Raw genomic sequence first — 24,220 nt, 5'->3', positions numbered from 1 at the left:
AAGAGTGGTCTGAAACAATTATAAATAGCCTTTTACGATCAAAGTTTTCCTTCTTCATATTTTGTGGAACTTTAAACCTGGATCAAAATCATAATCTGAATTTTACCTTGGTACTAAAACCAGAATTTAAAAAGTCTGGCCTTTCCTTTGAATGTTGGGAAAGTTTGAATGTGGATCCATATTTAACTCCATAACAACAAGCCAGCTTTTCTTTATATAATGGTATATATTTTATCCACAGTTTTGTTAGACATTTAGGCAGATATATTTCTGCTTTTTTTCTTTACCTCTTGTTAAACGTGTAAAACGCTATGGGATAGAGTCGAAATCTAAGTCTAACTTGATTCCCACTCAACACACTAGTAAATATCCTGATAAACAAATAACCTTGAGATTATTTACAAGAAAAAAATTGGTAGCTTAATTTGGTTTCAGCAAGTCTATTGCTCTGCTATCAATAAAGAAAAAAAATTGACTAAATTCCCTTGTCATAGCCAGTAACCATTTCTGAACTTGCAGATCAGGCATGTGACACCTTTATGAAAAGGCATCCCTGCTGAAGCAGCAGCCATTCAGGGTTGGTTGCTTTTTAATAAACAGTTGTTTTAGGACTCTAACATTTAATACTCTTTGTGAACACTAAAGTCACAAAAAATTGTCATCTCCAGATTTCAGACTTTATATAGCATTGACTTCCTAATGAATCTGAATTTTACATTTGAGTATATTCTTTCAACCAAAAAAACATGCTGTCTCTTAAAGAATTTATTCTAATGTAAAACATTAAGTTAACATGATGCAGAATGAACAAAGAAGCAGTCTTCAATAATTAAACAGCCTACATATTTAATGAAATGTCTTGCTTGCATTAGAAGCACTGGTTAACAGCTGCAGACTATACTTTGAAGGCGACTTAAAAGTGCAGAGATGACAAGAGATTGCAAATCACTGCATTAGGAATTACAGAGTTTTGTCACATTAATATGCAAACAGCTTTCTTTTAAATGTGGAATTATGCCAACTTGTTGACAGAAAATGAAAATAACATTTCCTTAGTCCATATAAGCATCAGAAGACGAAGTAGCCAGATAATATTACTCACAAGGTTCCATTTCAAAACATGGCTGTTTTTGGGAAATGACTGTTTTCATTTTCTTACTGGCAAATCTTTGGCATTGTATTTTTTATCCTTTATTACACACATTCTTCTGTGTTTTCCAAAAATGCTTACCAGCCAAAATCCTGCTCAGCTGTGGAATCTAGTACAAATGATCAATAAAGTGTGAAAATAACAGACTGCCTCTTAATTGAATAATAATATTAACTTTGTTGACTACCCCAGTATACTTACATCAATATAATTTCCATTGATGTAGTCTGAGTTTGTTTCTCCTTCAATGGGCTGCAGTCTCACTCGAGAATGATCATCTGAAATGGGAACGAAAGGGAAACATAAATAAGCAATTTCCTGTTGTGCTTTTAGTAGGCCCAAAGTATAAGGACATATACAAATCTGAATCTTTTTAAAGCAAGTTAAAATATGATCATTTGCACTTTTTAAACACCCAGATTCCTTGTGATACTGGATTCAAATGAGACTAAAACATCTAGTACAGAAAAAGAATGCCTTTCATTAACGTATTTACTGGCATTCAATTGCCAAAAGGTTCTCTCAGCTATGAGCACAAATTAGAGAGGCTTTACAATAGCCTCTGGTAGTAAAGCATTATCTTATTAGTGAAGAGACGAGAGAGACCAAGACTTAGAAAATAAGCTTGATAAACCATCTCTCTTTTCACTTACCTACCTACCTACCTACTTAAAATAATCCCTTCATATTGTATCTTGTTTCAATGACTTTTTCAACTGAAGAAGAGATGTGTCTACCTCTGCTGGATCACTGAAAATCTCTTATTTTTCGCTTCATTAATCCCCAACTAATATTTTACCTGAGGCAGCCTCTTTCCTACATGAGAGCTAGCAGATAGGGTCAATTTGGAACCCATTAATACAGGGGTGGGTAATTATTTCAGGCGGAGGGCTGCTTATCAAGTTTTGGCAAGCCACTGATAGCCACATGGGTAGCCCTGCCCTTTGACAGCTGCCCCACCCCCTAGCTACCATCTTGGGACTGGAAGTCCCACCCTCTAGCCCCTGACCTTTGCCGTCACAAGTCCCTCCCTTTGCCCCCTGAAATTACTCCTTTCAGCAAGGGGTTCTGCCATCTCTGAACCAGAAAAATACCAAATTATATTCTAAGAATCAAACATGAACTACAACATTCATTAATTTCATTTCCAAAAATATTTTTGTCCTTATTTACATGCGTTTGTGTAGTGTAAATAGAAGTGATACTATAATAGCTTAAAATGAAGTCTTAAAATGAAGTCTTATACAGTGTACGAGGGTGTGGGTTGGAGGGTGGGTATAGGCTTATGGGTATATGGGGTGTGGGGGAGGAGTGTGTGTGTGGGGGGGATTTGTGCAGGGGTGGTTAGGTGTGGTTGTGTGGGGTGTGGGTGGGTATGGGTTTTGTGAGGGGCTGTGAGTGTGTGAAGGGAGAGTGGCTGGGGAGGGTTGTGGCTTGGGTGGCAGGGGAGGGTTTGCCAAGAGCCTGTCCTGCCCCACCCCGCAGCAGGCAGAGCTCTCACCAGTGCTCCTGCAAGCCTGGACTCTACGCTCCTGCCACTCCTGGCCCTGGGGCACAGGCACAGGCCCTGTGCTCCCGCTTGCTGCCACTTGCCCCCGTGTGCAACTGCTGCCCTTCTGCTGCTGCTTCTCTATCCCACCCAGACACTCTGGCACCATGCCCCAGCTGCTACTGCAGTCCTGGCACTGCAGCTGGGAACTATGCTGTGCCAGTGCAATGGGCGGGGGAGGGACAGAGCAGGGAAATGGCTACAGCAGGTGGGGGGAGAAGGGGCAGCAAGCAGGCATGCAGAGCACAGCAACAACGGGGCAGGAGCATGGGGCCCACATTGGTGCACCAAGGCCAGCGCCAGCGAGACCCAGAGCAGGGTGGCAGGAGCACAGGATCCAGGCTGCCAGGGGCTCTATGGAGCTGGGCTGCACCGCTCAAGCAGGGAGAGGAGTGAGCTGGCCTGGCTCCATAGAGCCCCTGGCAGCCCAGCCGCAGGCTCCTGGCGCCCTGCTCTAGGCTTCAGCAGTGCTGGCCCCGGGGGGGCCCCATGCTTCTGCCTGGCTGTTGCTGCGCGCTGTGCGCCCACTTACTTATACTACCCTCTGCCTGCCACAGCCATTTGTCTGCTAGCTCCCTGCTCACCGGCCTCCAACACCACGTGGTTTCCAGCAGCAGCACTGGGACTGCAGGAGCTGGCCTAGCTAGCCCTGAGGACTGGAGCAATTGCCCATGGTCCTCCCCTGCTTCCCTCCCCACCTCCTTCTTATCTGTATTTCTCTCCACGGAGGGAGGCAGGAACAGCCCCAGGCCAGAAGCTTCCAGAAGCCCCTGCTAGGCAGAGGCTGTCAGCTGAGGCTTGGGGTGGGGCTGGGGGCTGGACTTGCTGCTGCAGGTGTTTAGTTCTGCCACTGGCTCCCCCTGGGTCCTACTGCCCCTAGCTCCTGTCATCTTTGACAGGCAGCCAGGGGCAGATAAATATTAATTTTCTTAACTTTTTAGGGGTGCTGTGGGCCAGACAGAATGGCCTGGTGGGCTGGATCCGGCCCACCGGCCATATTTTGTCTGCCCCTGCGTTAATATATTCCCTAATAGCTAAGGATTTGTAGCCACATTTCCTCCCTAAAACATGGATCTTGCATACATATGATGAATTAAATTATAATCTGGAAATTTCATAGTTCACATGAAGAAAACATGAGGATTTGCTTTGCCAGTTCACACCAGAAAAGATTAGTACTTTGCATCTGGTCAGAGTCAACATTTTATGGCACAAAGTGGGACCAAAAAGAAAAAAAGAAAAGAAAAGGCATAAATCTGATTGCCTTTACCTTACCATGTATAATTATAAATGCTATTGAAAGTCACAAAATCATGTAATCATGTTATAAATACAACCATTACTCTTTAGTGGTGGGAAGTTCCAGAGATTTCTTTATTGTATGAGTATCACCTACTAATTATAAAATTATGTTCTGCTCAGAAAAGTGATCCCGAAGAAGAATATCTTGCATTCAAAAGCTTGTCTCGCTCTATCTCAACTATACAGTTGGTCCAACAAAAGATATCACTCTAAAAAACTCTTGCCTCTCACACTGTCAATTAAGACATTATGGACTGCACATTTACTTCTCTTGATGATTTCTGTATTATGTGAGTTTGTTTTATGATTAAACTGTTAACCCTACAAATTCTGTTTGTGCATTAGGGGTACAAGCTGATTTCTGTTTTATTCCTCATGAACAGTAAGACAAATTCTACAGAATACTGACACTCATAGTTTCATAGTTGGTAGGGTCAGAAGGGACCTGAGCAGATCATCAAGTCTGACCCCCTGCCATGGCAGGAACGAATACTGGGGTCAAACGACCCCAGCAAGGTGTTCGTCTAGCCTCCTCTTAAAGACTCCCAGGGTAGGAGCCAGCACCACTTCTCTTGGAAACCCATACCCACCCACACCCCACACAACCACACCTGCACAAATCCCACACACACAGACACACACACACTCCTCCCCCACACCCCACATACCCGCAAACCTATACCCTGTTACAGGTTTAAATCAGTTTCTGATCACTTAAACCAGTTTATGTGTAATGTCTGTCCCTAGCCTACATATGGAGACACTGAGCTACCCACACACCATTATCCCCCTCTCAGCCTTACTGGCTTAATCTAAAGGAAAGGCAGATGCCAGTAGAAACATGCCAGTAAACATATCCTGTTCATTCTTAAAGTAAGCAAATATGACTTTGATTACACTGAACTGGTGGATCTCTTGATTAAAAAAAATGCAATACTTACAGTTACTTTCCAGATCAGGAGTACATTCTACCCTTGAATATTCCCTTGTTCCTTTTATTGTGGAACACAGTGAAAAATAGGAAGCTTTTTTATTTTTCCCATTATATTCTTCATAATTTTTCATAACTACTAGTGGGTGTCTCCCATGTTCTTGTTCTTTTAGGGCTAACTAATATCTTTTTTTGCATCCACTTCAACATACGCAAGTTCTACAATGCTCTTTGGTAGACTTCATGAGTCTCAGAAATATTTTTCTTAAAGAATGGTAACTAACATTTGACATAACATGGCCATCGTTTAATAATTTATATTTTCTGTATGGTTTTATTTTGCTCTTCCATGTGCACTTGGTTGTTCTTTCTTTTTTTAAAACAAATGCTGCATACTAGAAGACATCCTCAGGCATTTTCCTCAGACAACTCAGCAAATTCAGAGTCTAGCAGTTTATGTAAGCAGTCAAGATTATTGTTCCTATTTTGCATTCTCTTGCATTTATCCAAGCTGAATTTCCTGCGATCCATTTGTTCAATGCATCTAGTGATTATCAAACCTTCTATTGATTTTTCTAACCTTGAGTAAAATTCTGTGCTCCTTAATTAAATATACAAGAAAAGGAAAGAAACAAAAACCAACATCAAACAAATAACAACTAATGGATTTTCAATGAATTTTGCTTCATTGAAGTCCTCTATATTTGGTTCAAACCCCTGCCATGCCATCGACAAGTCTCATCAGTTTACTAATCACTCGTCCTTCCAAATCACTGAGAGTTAAATTGTGCAGTGGCTCACCTCACTCTCCATGTGGTCACAGCTGCAACAAGCAAGGTGCTTAAGCTGGATTCCCCTGTTATAAAAGACAGGGAGCCGCCAGTAGGGCATTCTCTATAAGGGGCTTGTGAATCTGAAACCTGCTGATCCTTTTGATTGAGAATAATCCAAATATAACGGCTTTTTGAGCATGCTGCAAAAGGTGTTTGTTTAACAATGCTTGGAGAAATAGATGAGCTTGGGCAGTGGTAGAAAGGGGCATTTCTGTTGTTTTGGTTTATTGGCAGTGTGAGCTAATTAGTTACTTGTCTATAATTACTGAGTGCTGCTTCTGGGCTGACTCAATATGGCTGGAATAGACATTGGCCTTATGCCACCATAAAACATGCTTATGGCGGCACAAAGGCCAACCAAACAGACATCCCTTGTTGCACCACAAGTGGCCAAAATTTGTTGCCACAACATAAACAGTATACATTTGTGCTGCTATTTTGCAGTGGACACCTGTTTGCTTTAAGGTGGGAAAGCGTGGACAGCCCATTCCCAGGGGATGCAGTATCAGTCCTCTGAAGCCCTGGTAGCACCTGACTAGGTTCTCCTGTTTGCAGAAATACACCCCAAGTTGGATTTCCCAGCTGCATCTCTGCAAATGGAGAAATCTGCGGTAGCTTGGGAAACCTGGGGTTTTCTCGTTGGCAGAGATGCACACCCAGGGAATCTGACTTGGGATGCATCTCTGCAAATAGGGATTTCTAGGGTTTCCCCAAATGCAGCAGTGTACCTGAAGATTCCCTGGGTGTGACTCTGCTAGTCAGGAAACCTGGGTTTCCCCTGTTTGCAGAGTCATCCTCTGAGTCTTGTTCCACATGACTGGGCCCCAGCCACACACAGAGGCATCAGGGACCCTGACCCTGTGGGACCATGGTCAACATCTGTTTCACCCAAATGATTAGATCAGCTGCGCTAAGACACACCATTGCACAGCTGATCCACTTCATTTAGTAATTTTTCTTTATACCCTGCGTTATATGCCTTTAGTTCTATTGGGTGGTCACTGTGATGTGGTTGCTTGTTTAAGTACCTGTTACAGTTCCTCTAGATTCTCTCTTATTGTTGGTTGCTTATTTAAAGAAATAATGCAACTCCTTTGGAAAGTAGGGCACAACCCTACCACCCAGTAGAACTTGTTTGGATTGTAAGTCTACGGTCTGGGAAGGAGACTAAGAACCTGGATATGCAGTATTTCTTTCCTGTCTATGGCTAATGAGAGAGAAAGGAAGGGTAGGAGAGTGGGTAGTAAATGGGCAATGCCTTATTTCTCTTCCCACCAGTGGAGCAAGAATTCCTTCAAAGCACTTGCTCTCATGGGTTGCCGTTATGCTCTCTTCTTCAAGACTTGCTACCCCCACTACATTAAATAAAGCCAAACCCAATTCCAACCCAGGCTTCCCTATAGCTGATTACTACCAAACTCATTTTTATACATTTGTTCCTTCCACTGGTTATTTTAACTAACAGTCTGTAAGAGGGAGCTTATCAAAAGACAGTGAAATATTCAAATCCATTATGATCACTAGGTCATCCTTTTCAGCCTCATTATTAACTTTTTCAAAGACCTCTAACAATTTACAAAGACATTATTCTTTCCTTCCAGAAGCCAAACTTATTTGACCCTATTAGGTTACAAGTATCCAACTGCTATACTATTCTGTATTTAATTAAGCTATTAATCAGTTTTTTAGAACAGAGGTGAGGCTCACAGGCCTTTAAATCCCAGGCTCTATCTTACTTAAAAAAACCCCCAACATATTAGCAACTTTGCAATCTTCAAGCAGTTGTTTTTATGGTTTTCGGACCCGATCCAATTCTCACGGAATGCGCTGAATTCTTAGTGGCCTCAGCAAGAGTTGGACTGGCTACATATTGGATATCAGCTTCTGTATCTCTGTGAGGTCACATATAACTTTCTTCAAAAAAACTCTACATGAAACCAGCTATTCTAATGATGATATTCACTTGAGATTTACAAGTTACTGTATGATTTACTCATTTCAATCTCTACAAAGGTCACACTCAGATTTCCAAATTTCCATAAAAATATCCTAACAATATAAATGTCTTTGGTATTTGCTACATATCAGCTGATAAAGCCTGTTAATGACCAATTCTAAACATCTTGCAACCTCTCTGTTATTTCATAAACTCTGCCTACTTCATTCCCTCCAATGCTACTGGTCTTCACAGTTATGCATATAGCTGTTTCACATTACAAGAATTAAAAATTTGGTTTTATGTATTTAGCTAAGAGTTCCTCATAATATCCCTTGGTCCCTGTTATCTGGTATGGGCATCTTACCTAGTAGAATTCTGTCTTCCAGTCCGCAATGTGGACAAACTCCATAAGACCCACAGGAAGAGGGATGTCCAACCCCCATTTACTTTTAGTGGTGTTTGGATACCTATTTCCCTGAAAATCCCAGGTGATGGTTTAGGTTTGGGGGCACATTTTCTAAATAGTAATTAATTCTTTATCAAATCAGGGGAAAAAATAAAAGCATGTGCATATTTAATCACACATGTTTTGGATTCAAGAGATACACAAACAATATGTGCCTCTAGCACTTTGTTCTTAAATAGCCTTTAGGCAATTTCTCTGTATTTTTAAATATTTTACTTTATCCTTCTCCTGCTGTTAACTAGTTGCTTCATTGTTAGTCTGTAGGGAGTCATCCTTTCTTTTAATATCAAACCTAATTTTACACTGATCACACCATCAACCACTTAAACCTTCAAAATTACTTCTATTGAAACTTGTTTTTCTTTGTAGATATGGAGATAAGCATTTAATTCTCCCCCCTCCTTTTCCCTCTCTATGCTAGTCTATGGGCAATTTTATTTACAGTGACTTTTGAGTGACCCATCTTTTGTGGTGCCCAGTATCAGACACCTTAAAGGGAACTTATTTTCAGAAAAAAACAAGCATCTGCTCTCCGAAAACAAGGCCCTACAAAAGCATCTTAAGCTGGGCACCTAAAATATTTTGTTCCTTTGAAAGTCTTGATCTATATTCTTTTCTCATGCAGCACTAGCATGAAAAAAATTGTAGAGAACAGATCATTCTTAAGGGACCAACAAATGGATATTATGAAAACCCACACATAACCCCTATATGACTAATACAGACAAAAATCCATTTTCAGACAAAAGGTTCATTTCACAGTTTCAAAACCCTTTTAGTCCTTAATGAGAAAACAGCATAAAAAGGTGTCCGTACCTAATAAGGAAGGAATACATTATGTGTGCGTAATTGGATTGTGGTCAGCATTTAGCTTGCTGATGAAGTAGCTCACAAGTTGCTGTAGCCACCTTTCCATTGTGGCTGGGGCATGCTTCTACCCAATTAAATTCCCATCACTTGGGTAATGTAATGTGGCTTGCTACTTTGAGAAGCTCCTGCTGTGCTGGCAGCTTTCTGCTGTTCCTTTAATTCCCTTACAGAGCAGTATCGACTAAAAGCTGTAGTGTGACAATGGCATCTTGGGGGATTTAAACAGAGAGAATAAATGGATGGAAAAACCCTAACTTAAACTCACTTTCTAAAAAACACATGTTTCACTGCAAAATATCCCTAGGACTAGTAGTCTCTAAGTCATCTGCAATGCCTTTAATATCTTAAATACAGTACAGAAATAGAAATTATTGAAATGCCTTCATAGCTGAGGTTAATATTTTAACAATACTCTGGGGACATGTTTTCAAAAGTCAAATTAAAAGTCTACTCAAGCCTAACAACCCACCGGGCTAGAACAGTTAAGGAACACCAGTCTCTATAACCAATGGCACATGAGGGAGCCCTAGCCCTGTGACCAGCATCCTGTCCAGCTGCCTTTGAGTCTGCAGCCCAAATGACCAGGCACCCATTTACAGCTGAGTCAAAGGTGGGCAGTCTTTGTCACAGAGCCAGAGTGTGGCTTTGTACTTACACCTTCTGGTGTCAGAGCAGTATGCCCTAAGCACTCTGCCACTATGTCCCAATTTTAATAGTTCACTTTTGTAATTATTTTCACCCCAAATTTTAAATCATGCCCCCATTTGTGTGGACAGCACCCTTCAACACCAAGTAATTAGACAATTAGCCATAATAGTATTTGCCCATAATCAATTAATGTATGACAAATGTGTGGGGACCACCTTGGAGATGCTTTAAAAATGCTGTCCTTTACTAAAATGGCTGGCTGCCATAGCTCATATTATTCTAAGTTCTTACTGCCACATAAATAGTATGCTTTATCGATCACAACTCCATCCAGCACTTTCCCTTTGCTAAATATTGATGCCGTATTAAAAGTAAATTGCGATCCAAACGATCAAAGTAACATTTGCCCTCTTGGACAGCCTTCAATATTACTTGTAATTGCAATTGATTTGTGTATCTAATATCTTATACTTGTTTTCCCTTTGCTACTCATCACTTCATTACCTCAGATATGCAGTGCTATTAGTCTTCTACTTACTCCAACCGAGGGCAGCCAAACTGACAGGCTGCTTAGAAGACGACATTAAGAGAGATGGCTGACGCAGCTAAACCTCGGCTAAAATGTGAAACTATTGTCACAAGATTAGAGATTCTATTTTGTAAAGGAAGAAGAGGCAGATAAACAATCTGTTCTTGAAAACCAGGCCGTATCTGCACGATTAGTATTTTATCCCTAAATAATAATTATATGAGCCTCAATAAATTGCTACATTCTCCCAAAAGAAACCCATTAAGGAATCTTTAAAGGAATCCACCCATATAAACATTCAAAACAAGGAAATGCTTTAATGTTCTACAACATGCTCATCATTTTCACTAGCAGACTCCATCTCTTCTATAAATAAGTGCCATTTACTCCCAACATGTTTTGCAATACAATAATCAAGCCACTTTCATCGCAGTCATGCCATAACACAAAACCCTGCCTTAATAACATACACATGCATGTCCATTAGGCATTGGTATATCAGTGAACTATACACATCTTTTTCCCATGCGGTCTGAGTTTGGGCTGAGTGCTACAGTGTAATTGTAACAAATGCTGTGTGTTATAGTGCTACTGTTCAAGAAATTCTGCAGCTTTGCTTTTAAAATGCTATATACCAGCTGCTGACTTTTTAGCAGCATGATTAGGAATAAAGAGGGATGCAGTTTACTGGGAAGGAAATACCGTAAGTTGAAATCTCTGGGAATTTTGAAGTTGATGGGTGCTGTGTGTTTTCTATTAAAAGATGAGCAAAAACTCTTGGGAGACAATAGGCAGAATTTCTAAAATGTGTGATTTTTCACTATTCAATTCTTTTCCTACAGAGCATGTAAAATTGGTAATTTTTTCACATTTACTGTTTTTCTACAGGAAAAAATGTATTTCAACAAAAATCTGATTAAAAAATCAAAATGGGAGATTTTGTTAAAATCAAAATAGTTTTTTTTAGAACAGAATATTACATTCTTTATTTTTGAAAGAGCTTTTCCTTTTGAAATTTATTTGATATTATTTTATGCTTTTTATTTGTAAAACATGAAAAATAAAATACATGTAAAATAAAATGAGAATAATGTCAGTTTTAAAAAAGAACACCTAAAATAACCCTTTTTAATTTATCAAATGTAATGTTTTGATTCACCTAAAATGATTTTTTAAAATGAAATTCTGCCTTTTTGTTCTGATTCAGATTGGAAAAAATTCATTATCAGAATTTCTGTGTTTTGACCAGCCCTAGAAATACACCCCCTATTTCAGATTGAGAGGTTTCAAGTTTGTCAGAAATCAGATACTGTCCCCGCCTTATCTCCAGGTTCAATGCCTCCCTATGATACTATACAGCATATGCACAGCTATGACGAGTCAGAGGGAAAACTGCTACCTACTGAACCATTACTAGATTTTTCTTAGAGATTTTCCATTTAAATACTGACCATATCTACTAAGTTTATGATCATGAAAATAAAGCTGGAGAAGTCATGGGCTGTAGGCTGTTCTCAGCCAAAATTTCTTGTTTACATTTTAGCTATGACAGTAAAATCAGGCATTTAATATCAATGATGTCATTGCTGTCAACTTCTATCACCTGACCTTTCCTCAACCACCGTGCTTTCTGACTTTAATTCCTGACTTCCCTTCTCCCTTGCATCACAATCCCTCATCTTCATCCTTGGAGACTTCAGTTGTGATGATGATGATGACCTGTCGGACACTTTTTCTGCTGCTCTCTCCTCATTTCCTAATCTGGAGACTTGATATCAACTCTCTCATTCATCACCTGCTTGATCAGGTCTCCATTAAAAACTGTGCCACTTTTTCACTCCTTCTTGCTGATGTCTCCAGCACAGGATTTCATTTGTCTGTCCATCATCGTTCAACACTACTCCTCCTGAACCAATCACTCCCTGATTTCCACTCGCACTTTCTTCTTTCCTGCCTTCTGGTCTCCCTCTTCCAGAGACATAACTGATATAGTTTGTACCCAGAGCAAGCTACTCTTTCGTGGTAAATGCTGCCGGAATATATGTTGAGTGGTAATTTAAAAGCCAAAATTCAGTGATAAAAAAAGGAGAGGGGAGGGTTAAACTTTAGCTCCTGGCCACACCTGCACACCCCCAGCAACTTCCCCTGACACCAACGTGACTGCTTTTCTACCCTTGCTGCCAGAGCCTCTGCAGGTAACATGCAGTGGAAGCAGGGTGGTGAGGGGGATAGAAGATGTCCCCTGCCTCCTTTCCAATGTCCCACCTGTCCCATGTTGTGCTCAGGGCTTGTACCCTGCTAGCCCACCTGTAGTTCTGCTACTGTCTTCTAGTGCTCCAGTTACTGATTCTCTCCTCCATCCTTACTTACTTATCATACTTACATGGTAAAATTGACCTATGTATGATGTACAAGAGATAGTTGCAATCATGGATAAAATATCAACTCCTACTCACCCTGACAAAACAGTACTTTATATTTGTCACATCAGTGAGGGGATCAAATGGCCAGCTTCCCTCTCACTCTGTCCCAGGCATTATTTTTCATCTGGCCTGCCTCTGAACACACACAGGTCCAGGATCTATTTCAAAATTGCCAGTTCTTCTTCTGCAATAAATCCAAGATGCAGCCTTATCTCATATCTTAACTCCTGCAACCTATCTTTTTTCTGGCTTTGATAAATACAATCATGCTCCACTTCTGTCCTTTCAAAAGGTTGATGGAGAAATTACCTTCCTGTTTTGCCACTTCAGCTATTTTTCTCCTTTCAAAAGGCATCCCCTTCACTAGATCTGCCTTTCTTACTGCCTCAGATAAGCTACTTGCCTTCACCTGTAAGACCCTGCGTGACCCTCCTGTGCCCACTCCTGTGCTATAGAGATATAGACTTAGGTCCCTCCTTCAGTGATGATCCACCCTTGATTGCCGATTTATCAAATTGCCATGAGTGTAGTTGTACTTTCTCTCGTGCTACCCATTATGCGTGGAAGGGATAATTTGTCTATTACAACCCAAGAGTCATGCACAACAGAGCCTTGGCACCTAGGTGCTTCCAGAATTCAAATAAACATAAATATAAAGTCACCAAACTTAAATGATATCTTTACTGGTTCAGAGTTCATTTGTAGCTTTCTCCCTGTACCTTTTTTAATAGGAAGAGGGTTATAATTTCTATGTAAGTACTCCCTGCTAGGGACTAGCGGCCACTCTTATCAGATGCTGAAAGAAAGTGAATACAGAAGCACGATTACACTGTCAACACTTACATGCAATGATATTCCCATATCTATTCTTCATTCTGTTCTCATCTTTTTTAGCTGAGTCCCATGGTGCCGACTGTCCTTCAAAGAAACTCTATTGAAAAAAAAAAGGAAGTAAGTGACATTAAGACATGCAGTATGTTCCAACAGGAACCTTAAGGGTAAAAAATAAACCCAGACGCAAAGAGAAAATATTGTATTAACCATAATACTTTTTGTTAAAGCATCATCTAACTAATTTGCTTATCTGATAATGATATCAGCCTCTTCTCTGAATAGCATATGATTACAGCTCCATGTCTTAAAGGGGAAGGGGGGGTTGACACAAGGATAAAGTGTACATCAGCAAGAATAATTTTTGTATGTGAAGAGTTAGTTAGTCTTGCCAAAGTTACGCACCTTTAATACCAAGTGTAATTGAGTATTTAATGTGCACTAACCAAACTCTGCTTACATTTACACATCTGTGAAGCCACTGGTAACACTAGAATTACTTCATATTTACAGCAATGTGAATGGGAACAGAATCTGATCCTGTGTTGCTAATCTGCTATTAAGAGATTTACAAGTTTCATTTACCTGGTGGTAGGTGGCTATTCCATCTCTTAAAATTCATCTGCATTTTTCTTAATTTGCATTCAAAGAGCATGTGCATGCCTTTTATTAAAGAAAAACAGAATTTACAACACCTCCAAGATTATTGTTTTGTCAGGGAGGAAAATAATGTGATTTTATGAAACATGCAATCTTATCTAATATTCACCCAGTCTCTGTTCTGTAGTTAATAAAGCTAATACAATAATAAAAGTAAAGATGATATCAGTATCATTTTATATTAATGAAATATACCACTCAGCACGATCACAGCAAACAAGTTTGGCTGTGTACTTTCTGTAGTATATGGTTTTTGTTCTTAAACAATACAGCATTCCATGATTTTTTGATGTGTGTAGTATCACTATCAGTATAACATGTTACATAGTTCAATACTAAAATAGACCCATTCAGTTTAAGATCTTTAGTTGCCAAATTAAAAAGTAGAATTCTCTTATAAAGGTGGATAGTCCATTACCATGTTTCACTATTTTTGCCTGAATGATCACTAAACCACATCTTCCAACCCCCATTTGAGGGGTGCACCAGGGCATGCGTTTAAGTGCTTTGCTGAACTGAGACCCCAACACAGGAAAGCTCCCAAGCCCATGATGGGGAAACAAATGAAACTTCTCTTGCAAAGATTTGACAAATTCTTAGTAATGTTAGCTTCTAAAATGTATTGCCATTTGTCTACTTCACCTTCACAGTAGTGTCATAAGACACAGTAGTAGAAGAAAAAGTTCAGTAAGGTCTTAATCTCTTGAGAAGTCAACAGGGCTGCTTGCAGACTGATGAAAAAAAACTGATGCTTTACTTTAAATTTTCATACTTCCTAGGAGTGTGTGAAATGGGCCCTATTCGATTTGGATTCAGCCTGAATCAGGGAAAGTAATTTGGTTCTTTGATTTGGATCACTGTCCCCGATTCGATTCAGCTGAATCTGAAGCGTCGATGCTGATTCAGAGAATCAGCGATTTGGACATAGACACAGCTTTAAATGTTTTTTCTACATACTTTGAGGTACCAGGCGTGGCTTGTGAATGCTGTGATGCTGGGACAGATGGAGCATCCCACAGGAGTGCAGGGGCAGGGGGAGTCCCCCGCATACTTGGTGAATCGCTCAATCTTTCTGAGTCTCTCCGAATCAATTCAGAGGGTTCCGATTCGATTCAGAGAGATTAAAGGGTCTCCTGATTTGATTCAGGTTTGGCAGTTCAGCCACCAAATTGGGCTGAATCTCTGCCAAATAGAATCAGCAACTATAGCTTCGCACAGCCCTAATACTCCCATGTCAAGCCCCACACATGCTCAGAAAAGGCAGCACATTAGTTGCCCTCAATTGTCTGCTGTATTGGGCACTGTAGTGGTGCTTTTTGGCACTTTTATAGCTGATTGACTCAGCTATTAGATAAAAGCACCAAAAAGCCCCAATGAAATACCTGATCTATACAGTTGCTGCAGAGCTGGGTCCAATTTATGTGCTGCTTCTTCTGGTAAAGTGTGGGGGTGTTTTTTTGTGGTGGGGGAGGGGCAGGGGCATCTACAAGTAGCCTAGGAATGGAAAGCACTCAGCCCCCAAATGGGTATTTAAATAACTACTAGGAGTGCTTTAAGTGACATGATAGAAGCACAACAGGCCAAACAAGCACAACTCTACTAACTTCAGTAGACTTACATCCTCCTATTCAGTGGCAGAATTTGGACAGTTGCTTCTAAAACACAAGCACTGTCAGCTTAACTCAGTGACACCAACAAACAGAGATTATTTGTTACTTTTTGTATAGCACTGAGAATCTTGAGGATGACTATAAGCTTTCATACTCTATTTCCATTGTGGCCAATACACATTTACAACATCCACTTTTTCTAGACAGCTTTATACTTATGTTAGTCTTCATTTTTAAAGAACTGCTACAAATAAACTAAGATGTCATTTTCTTGGAGTTTTTAGTTTTCCCTTCCCAAACGTTTACTGTTGTCCAAAAAGAAAAAGAAATAAAAATAAAAATTATTCATCAGCCACTTCAGAAAAAATGGGAAAATACAGTTTATTTATTTTGAAACTGCCTTAGTTCTTTCTCGGGAGGTGCTGAGATGCTGCACTGATGAGCACATAGAAAAGATAAATGGAAGAAAGAAGGAAGTATTACACTGCTTGAGCATGAAAAGAAACAGTAATTGCAAAAGACAGCTGGAGTGTAATTTCTTAGATTCCCTATATGCTGCCATTATAGACACAGAAACAGAATGATAATCCACAGTGGATTAGAAGGAGAGATCATATTTGTCCTAGAAGTAAAGGAAAAAGCAAATAACTCAAGACAAGTGATCTACTGAGATCTTTCCTTATTTGTGAGAAATACAAGCTTCATACCTGTAATTTTTCTAGTGTTTTCTTCGGCATGTTGCCCTCCTGAGATAGAGCACTACAGCAATCCACTGAACTGCACATGGTATCTTAGCAGCTATCCATTTTAATAAGGCTGTTATAATTTTTTTTTTTAATGCAGACCCTCAACAAGAATAAGCCCCAAGGCATCCTTCAGTCTAGCAATGTCTAGAAAACAGAGGAGGAAGACTGCAGGTGAGGATGACAATTCTCAAAGAACTTTTATAAAAATATTTTTCTAACTCAACTAGTTCAAAGCTTAGGCTTCCAAATCTACTTGGAGGAGATGTTCCCAAGTAGGAAAAAAAAAAGCTCTTTTAAAATTAACTTGTACTGTAGTGAAAATTTCAGTTTAAACATGAGTTTTTAACTTTTAGCCCTCATGATCAAAATGTAAATTTTTAGTAGAGAATTCACAATGGACAACTCTGCTGCAGAGAGCAACATGATATCAAGTGGTCAACAATCCATTACAGTCATGGAGGATGAACAGTATGCTTTTGCTTGCTTTAAGCCAATGCTATAGCAGATGCTACTAAAAAAAATATTTTTTGCTGAGAATTACATTTGCTGTGATATACAGAGGAGGAAATAACTGCAGTACAGTCTGCATGATAACTGTTGTAAGCGCTGTCTTTCTAATAATTATCTTTCAAGTTGTCATTAGAAACTCATAAGGCCAGAAATATTGCAAGAAGGGCTTATAAAATAGTGAGAGGGAACTAGAAAATAGGGATATGAGTTCTAGGCTCAAGGCAACAGACAAGTAGCCTGGATAATATTCAAATCGGTTTTACTGACTCACATTCTTACTTTGCATTACCCATCTGTAATACAAGGACAGCAAAGCTAACATATCTTTGTAGGTGCTTTGAGATCTACAGAGAAAGAATGTTATGTGACTGGTTATTACTATTATTCCAAAGCTGAAAGACTTTTTCAAAAATACTTATGGTTGCTAGGTGACAACAGTGCAGTTACCTATCACATCATTTACTAAATGCAAGCACTTACAAGCAAGGAAATGAAAAGTTAAGGATATCATAAATCTTACACTGCCCGCATAACAAACAAACTTATGATTCACAAGCACAAGAAGTACGTATTAGGGCTGTGCGAAGCTTCAGTCCCTGATTCAGTTCAGCAGAGATTTGGCCCAATTCAGTGGCTGAATCTCCAAATCCGAATGGAATCAAGAGACCCTTTAATCTCTCCGAACTGAATCGAAACCCATCGAATCAATTCAGAAATTCAGACGTAGACACAGCTTTAAATGTTTTTTGTACATACCTCAAGGCACCAGGCGGCTCATCAACGCTGCGATGGTGGGGCAGATGGAGAATCCCACAGGAGCACGGGGGGCTCCCCAGCACACTTGGCAGTAGACCCAGAAGTGGACCAGAAGCACTTCAGGTTCATTTCCGGGTCTGCTGCTAAACACATGGTCCTGTCCCATCTTCCATTTCCTCCTTTGCTCCTGTGGGACACTCCATCTGCCCCACCATCACAGTGTTCACGAGCCACATCTGTATTGCTTGCACTGTAACTTGCACTGTAGTTTCATAGTTTCATAGTTTCATAGTTTCAGGGTCGGAAGGGACCTAATAGATCTTCTAGCCCGCCCCCCCGCCAGGGCGGGAGAACAACCCAAAAACACAAACAAAACCACTCACCCTAAAAACAAAAACGGGACTCAAATGAGTCCAGCCAGGTAAGTATCCAGCCTCTTCTTAAAGATCCCCAGGGTAGGGGCCAGCACCACCTCCCTTGGAAGTTGGTTCCAGCTCCTAGCCGCCCTGACTGTGAAGTAGTTTTTTCGGATGTCCAATCTGTACCTCCTCTCCATCAACTTGTGCCCATTATTCCTTGTTATGCCAGCAGGGGCTAGGGGAAACAGCGTCTCCCCCAAACCCTTCTGGTTCCCCCTAGTGAGTTTATAGACGGTCACCAGGTCCCCCCTCAGCCTTCTCTTGTGGAGGCTGAATAGGTTCAAGTCCCGCAGTCTCTCACTGTAGGGTCTGCCCTGTTGTCCCCGGATCATGCGGGTGGCCCTCCTCTGGACCCTCTCCATGTTGTCCACATCCCTCCTGAAATGGGGCGCACAGAACTGGACACAATACTCCAGCTGCGGCCTGACCAGCGTCGCATAGAGGGGGAGGATCACCTCCCTGGCTCTACTCGAGATGCACCTGTGGATGCACGACAAGGTCCGGTTAGCCCTGCCAACCATGACCTCGCATTGTCGGCCCATGTTCATCTTGGAGTCAATAATGACACCAAGATCCCTTTCCGCCTCCGTGCTCTCAAGTAGGGAGTTCCCCATCGTATAAGTGTGCTGCTGGTTCCTACTACCCAAGTGCAGCACCCTGCACTTGTCCGTATTGAAACGCATCCTGTTCCTGTCTGCCCACCCCTGTAACCTATCCAGATCCTTCTGCAATCTCTCTCTCCCTGCTAGCGTGCTCACCTCCCCCCAAATTTTGGTGTCATCAGCGAATTTAAACAGGTTGCTCTCCACCCCAACATCAAGATCGCTGATGAAGACATTGAACAGCGCAGGGCCCAGGACCGAGCCCTGAGGGACTCCACTACCCACCTCCCCCCAAGTCGAATATGATCCATCCACCACCACCCTCTGAGTGCGACCCTTCAGCCAATCTGCAATCCATCTGACCGTGTAGGCATCTATGCCACAGTCGCCTAGTTTACTAATTAGGATGGGGTGAGAGACGGTGTCAAAGGCCTTGCTGAAGTCCAGAAAGACTACATCCACCGCGACACCTGCATCCATGGCCTTTGTGACCTGATCATAAAAGGCAATCAGGTTGGTCTGACATGATCTCCCCCTAATAAATCCATGCTGATTGCCCCTGAGCATCATCTCGGATGCCGGCCCATCACAAATGTGCTCCTTGATGATCTTCTCAAAGAGCTTCCCCAGGATTGAGGTAAGACTGACGGGCCTATAATTGCCCGGGTCCTCCCTTTTCCCTTTTTTGAAGATGGGGACCACATTAGCTACCTTCCAATCGTCTGGCACCTGGCCCAAGCACCACGATCGCTCGTAGAGCCGTGCCAGGGGCCCTGCAATAACCCCAGCCAGCTCCCTCAGCACCCTGGGGTGGAGAGCATCCGGACCCGCTGACTTGAACGCGTCCAGCCCCTCCAGAAGCTCTCTAACCCGGTCCTCCCCAACCTGAGGTCTGAAGGCGATCCCCTCGCGTCCGGCTTCTATCACAGCAGGGAAGTCCCGGTCCCTGCACAAGAAAACGGAGGTGAAGAATTGGTTAAAGAGGTCCGCTTTATCCTCTGACGCAACCACCAGATTGCCCCGCATATCCTGCAGGGGCCCCACATTACCCGGCGCCTTCTTCATCCTCCCAATATATTTGAAAAAGGACTTTTTGTTATCCTTAATCCTGGACGCTAATCCGAGCTCTATCTCCGCCTTGGCCTTCCTAACAGCCCGCCTGCAGGCCCGAGCAGAGGAGGTATACTCCTCTTTGGAGATTACACCCCCCTTCCACCGGGCGTACGCCACCCTTTTGGCAAGCAGGCATTCCCGGACACCCTTGGTGAGCCAGGGGGGCTTTTGGACACTCCTGCCCGCCTTGCTTCTTTTCGGGGTTGACACCCCTTGGGCCCCGAGTATCGTTTCCTTAAGGAACGACCACTCCTCTTGGACGCTGAGTTCCTCTGCCCTCAAGGACCCCAGTTCCTCTCCCACTAATCTCCTCATCTCACTGAAGTTGGCCCTCCTGAAGTCTAGGGCCACCACCTTGCTGCGGGCCCTTGACACTCTATGCTGGATGGTGAATTCCAGCACGCGATGATCACTATTGCCCAGGTGGTCAAGAACCTGGAGGCCTCTTACCAGGTCGTCGCCTGCGGCCAGGACCAGGTCCAGCAGAGCATCTCCTCTGGTGGGACTGTGCACCTCCTGAATCAAGTGGAGGTCCTGCAACTCGGCCAAGAACCTCCTGGAGCGGTCCGTCCCGGCTGACTGCTCCTCCCAGCAGATGTCCGGGTAATTAAAATCGCCCATGACAACTACATCCCTTGCTTTTAGTGTCTCCGCAAGCTGGCCTGAAAATTCCCTGTCCAGCTCCTCCTCCTGATTGGGGGGTCTGTAATAGACCCCCACCGTCAAATCCCTCTCGCCTTGCCCCCCCTGGATCTTGACCCAGAGCACTTCAGCTCGCCCTTCCCCTGACCCCATACTGCTGGCAGGTAGTGCTCGAATTATGTAGAAAAACCATTTGTAGCTGTGTCTGTGGTCGAATTGCTGACTCTCCAAATTAGCATCTAAGCTTCAGATTTGGATTAGGCCAAATCAAATAGGAGACAGCGATTCGAATTAATGAATCGAATCACTGTCCCCGATTCGGGCCGAATCCAAATCCAAATTGAATACGGCCTGTTTCACAAACCTCTGTTAAGTATTTAATCATAAAACTACCTTTACTCTGATCCATAGATTTATTTTTAAATTTGTGATTATGTTATTGTCAAGAATGGCTTATCTGCCTTTTAAAGTGATGTTGTCAATATATGCGTCTCAATTGTAAAACAAACTGTAAAGTTCTTGAGGGAAGGGTTTACATGAAGTTTCTTAGAAAGTGCATAATCTTACTTAAATATGAATCATGGACTTGTACTGAGGCTGGTCATTATGTATTCCGAAAGATGTACAACATACAATTTTGTGTAACTTTCTTAGGCAGTTGTTGTATTCAGTTTATATTTTGAGGGAACAGATGATGGAAATGCATGCACCTACTCTCGTTTTATGTATCAGGTCTTCATAATGACTAAGAAAAGTTTTTGATTCAGATCCTCCAAAACTTAAGCATGTGCATTATTTCATATGTGTCTAGAGGATCAGAATGTACATTAATTCTGTTTGTGGTATAAGATTTAGAGTGCTTTTAACCTTTCAGACACTTGACTTTTTAGTAGTTAGGATTTGCAAGTAACTGGCAGGGAAAGATCATAAGATCATTACATTAAAGGAGGGAGCAGAGATATCTAATACCTATATTTCTTTAATAGCTCCGACACATGACTTAAATATTGAAAATGAATTGTCCGTAAACAGGATATCACCCCAAATGTTTGTCAGGAATAGTGAAAGCTTCTTTTGATGGAAGTTCAAGCCACAAGGTACTGTGCAAGGAGTACCTTATGCCAGTATCATTACTTTGTTCCGTGAAATAATTTGATGATGACAGGGGCCTTTGGAGAATAGACTTGCCATCAGCTTTTCTTCTCTCTGTCAGTTTCAATCACTCAGAATCATGTCTATTTTTCAAATAATGCCATTTTTAAAAACACATTATTATGCTTGCTCTTGAAAACTGTCTGTGGTAGGAGCCAATATAGAAATTTCTCGAATCAATGTAACCTATCATTTATAAAGCAGTTGTAGTGTTATTGTAACTGAGGTCTGTTCATGGAATAAAAAAGCAATAACAATAGCAAATAAAATTTGTCACTGCCTACTCAGAAACTCCCTCAATTTCTTGGAATTTTCTGTAAAAATCCTTATATCTACTGATAGTTGATCATGCAGTCTTGAAAATGTTTACATTTTCCTTTTGGAGTGAGAGGGGAGGAAAAAAATCATTCAAATCAGAGTCATGGTTATAACCTCAGCTACAGAGACTCTCTTCATATGCATAAGCATAGTGATTCTTACATGGCTTGAGTCCAAAAGACACGATCCTTGGCTTCACATATACAAAATTTCAGAGGTTCCTGCTTCAGCTCCAAAACAGAAATCTTTACTAGTCACAAGAATTCAAGTTAGTCTACAAAACAGTTACAAGTAGGAAGAAAACAGGGGAAAAAAAATCTCCAGGGTCTTTAGAAACAACCCACAGAACTCTTGTTTCCAGGTCTGAGCTGAGTTAGTAAACTATGTTTCCCTCTTGAACTGAAAATGACCATCCTCAGACTTTGTTCTCTGTAGTGACCCTGTCCCTTGCCTGAAAGATATACACGTCTCAGAAGAAAACCCTGAAAAAGATGTTTCAGAGCATGGACATGAAGCGTATGGTCTTCAGACTGGACCCAGGTGGTCCTGGACTAAACAACCCATGTATAGTAGCAGGGTGAGCACTGGCAGTATTAACCCTCACAACTACTGGAATCACGGTTGTGTTGGCATAACTGGCAACCCAGGGATTAGGGTTACCAGCACTAACCTCCAAGCCAACCTTGATAGCTGGTAAAATTGGGGGGTTTCTTTTGCTGTCAGTGACTCAACTAGCTAACAGTGGAAAAGGGGGGCACAATGGCAATCGTCGTATTATGACACAAAAGGGACTTTTCCGATTAAAATGCCTTTGCTTAAATTCCTTAATAAAAAAGCTACTGTAGAGGACAGTGTGATGCAATACCACTATAGAAATAAATCGAAATTATACCCTTTCTATATAATCTTTAAACTAACATATCTACTTATCAAGTTTCTGATGTGTACCTCCTCTAAGACTCAACAGTAGGGATATAAATCAGTTGGCTTACAAGTTCTATAGATAAGAATGTCATTCCTTATTAAATTCTGTAGATTTTTAGAGTAATTTCCACAGAATCCTATTTAAGTTTTAAGAACTCTATTACTTTCATCCTTTTTTAATTCTAAGACTTTGCTATAAGGGAAGGTTTTAAAAAGGAGGCAAAGTGTGAATTAATAGGAGGACTGCAATAGGAAGCACAATTAAAATTCTAATTTAGAAACATACTCCCTGGCACATCAGTTTGCAATAACTTAACATCATTCATCTTCCAGATTTATCTGTAACACAATAAATATAGTATGTGGATGGGATTTTATGATCCCTCTTTTATAGGAAGAACCCTCTGGGTACAATATGCACATTTATACTGTAACTAATATACAGGAGACATTACTTTCAATTTGTATACATAAAGTTTAGAGTTAGTCTCCAGCAGTACTTATTTTCTCTCATGAAAATAGATTTCATGCTTTTGGGGGATCTGAGCAATGGTTTTGCTGTAACGTGCATAGGATTTTCATAAGTAATCCCCCTTTTTTATTCTACTTAGACTGTAATTAAAAGTGTTGCCTCTGAATATCAAGTCTCATACATTCTGGAGAAAGACAGCGAGCTTGGGAGCCACTCATGATAACAATAAGTCTATAAAGCAATAAAACTGAAACTACACAGGCTCTACTGAATACCAAGTACTTTTGTACCTTGACAAGGAATGTCCTCTGATGAGCGCAATGCATAAAGAATCACTGCAATCATATACACGTCTGTTCTTTTTGGAACAGGAAACATGTTTTGTGATTTAAAAGTCTCCCCCAGCTCCTGTCCTCTTCCCTGCTTCATTTTCCACAGGATTCAATTACCCATCTCAATTGCCCCTCCCAAGGGTGCATCATTACAAGATGGTGCAGAGTTTTGGGGTTTTTAATGAAAATTCCCAGTTCCCACATTGTAGATATACAGAATGAGGCAGGATTTAAGGTTAGGTGTGTTGTAAATTTATGGATCTGGATATGGATGTTTTAGGGACAGTTGCAAGCAAATATTTTTCTACCTTTTTCAAACATATAATATATAAACAACTAAAGTGATTGCACATGGCAAAAGACAGGAACATGCTCATGCTTCTATCCAGGGTGTGCCAGCGAACACTGGAGATGCTTGGGCAGATGGGAAACTTGTCGGCAGAGACATCAGCTGGGAGCAACTGAACAAAATGCCTTCCTCTCTATCTGTATT

At 41.3% G+C, this 24,220-nt stretch overlaps 1 protein-coding gene and 1 long non-coding RNA gene across 12 annotated transcripts in view; one reads left to right on the top strand and one right to left on the bottom strand.

The window, feature by feature from the left end:
* Positions 1–24,220, bottom strand: part of PTPRM (protein tyrosine phosphatase, receptor type M) — a 734,228-nt gene that overhangs the window by 72,714 nt on the left and 637,294 nt on the right. The window contains exons 23-24 of the mRNA XM_014519979.2: positions 13,484–13,571; positions 1,352–1,428 (exon numbers count right to left, since the gene is read on the bottom strand). Coding sequence (XP_014375465.1) covers positions 1,352–1,428; positions 13,484–13,571 — 165 coding nt within the window. The remainder of the gene's footprint in view (positions 1–1,351; positions 1,429–13,483; positions 13,572–24,220) is intronic.
* Positions 1–24,220, top strand: part of LOC112550293 — an 83,694-nt gene that overhangs the window by 38,645 nt on the left and 20,829 nt on the right. For 9 of the 11 annotated variants that reach the window (XR_003094051.1, XR_003094045.1, XR_003094055.1 and 6 more), the window contains 3 exons: positions 13,535–13,591; positions 13,985–14,062; positions 16,585–16,658. This is a non-coding gene — a long non-coding RNA (uncharacterized LOC112550293). The remainder of the gene's footprint in view (positions 1–13,534; positions 13,592–13,984; positions 14,063–16,584; positions 16,659–24,220) is intronic. The other 2 variants (XR_003094048.1, XR_003094054.1) reach the window with 1 other exon arrangement.

Source organism: Alligator sinensis, unplaced genomic scaffold, assembly GCF_000455745.1.
Source record: "Alligator sinensis unplaced genomic scaffold, ASM45574v1 scaffold597_1, whole genome shotgun sequence".
Taxonomy (NCBI): Eukaryota; Metazoa; Chordata; order Crocodylia; family Alligatoridae; genus Alligator; species Alligator sinensis.
The sequence above is the reverse complement of the archived record's forward strand: the minus strand, read 5'-3'. Positions and strand labels throughout refer to the sequence as shown.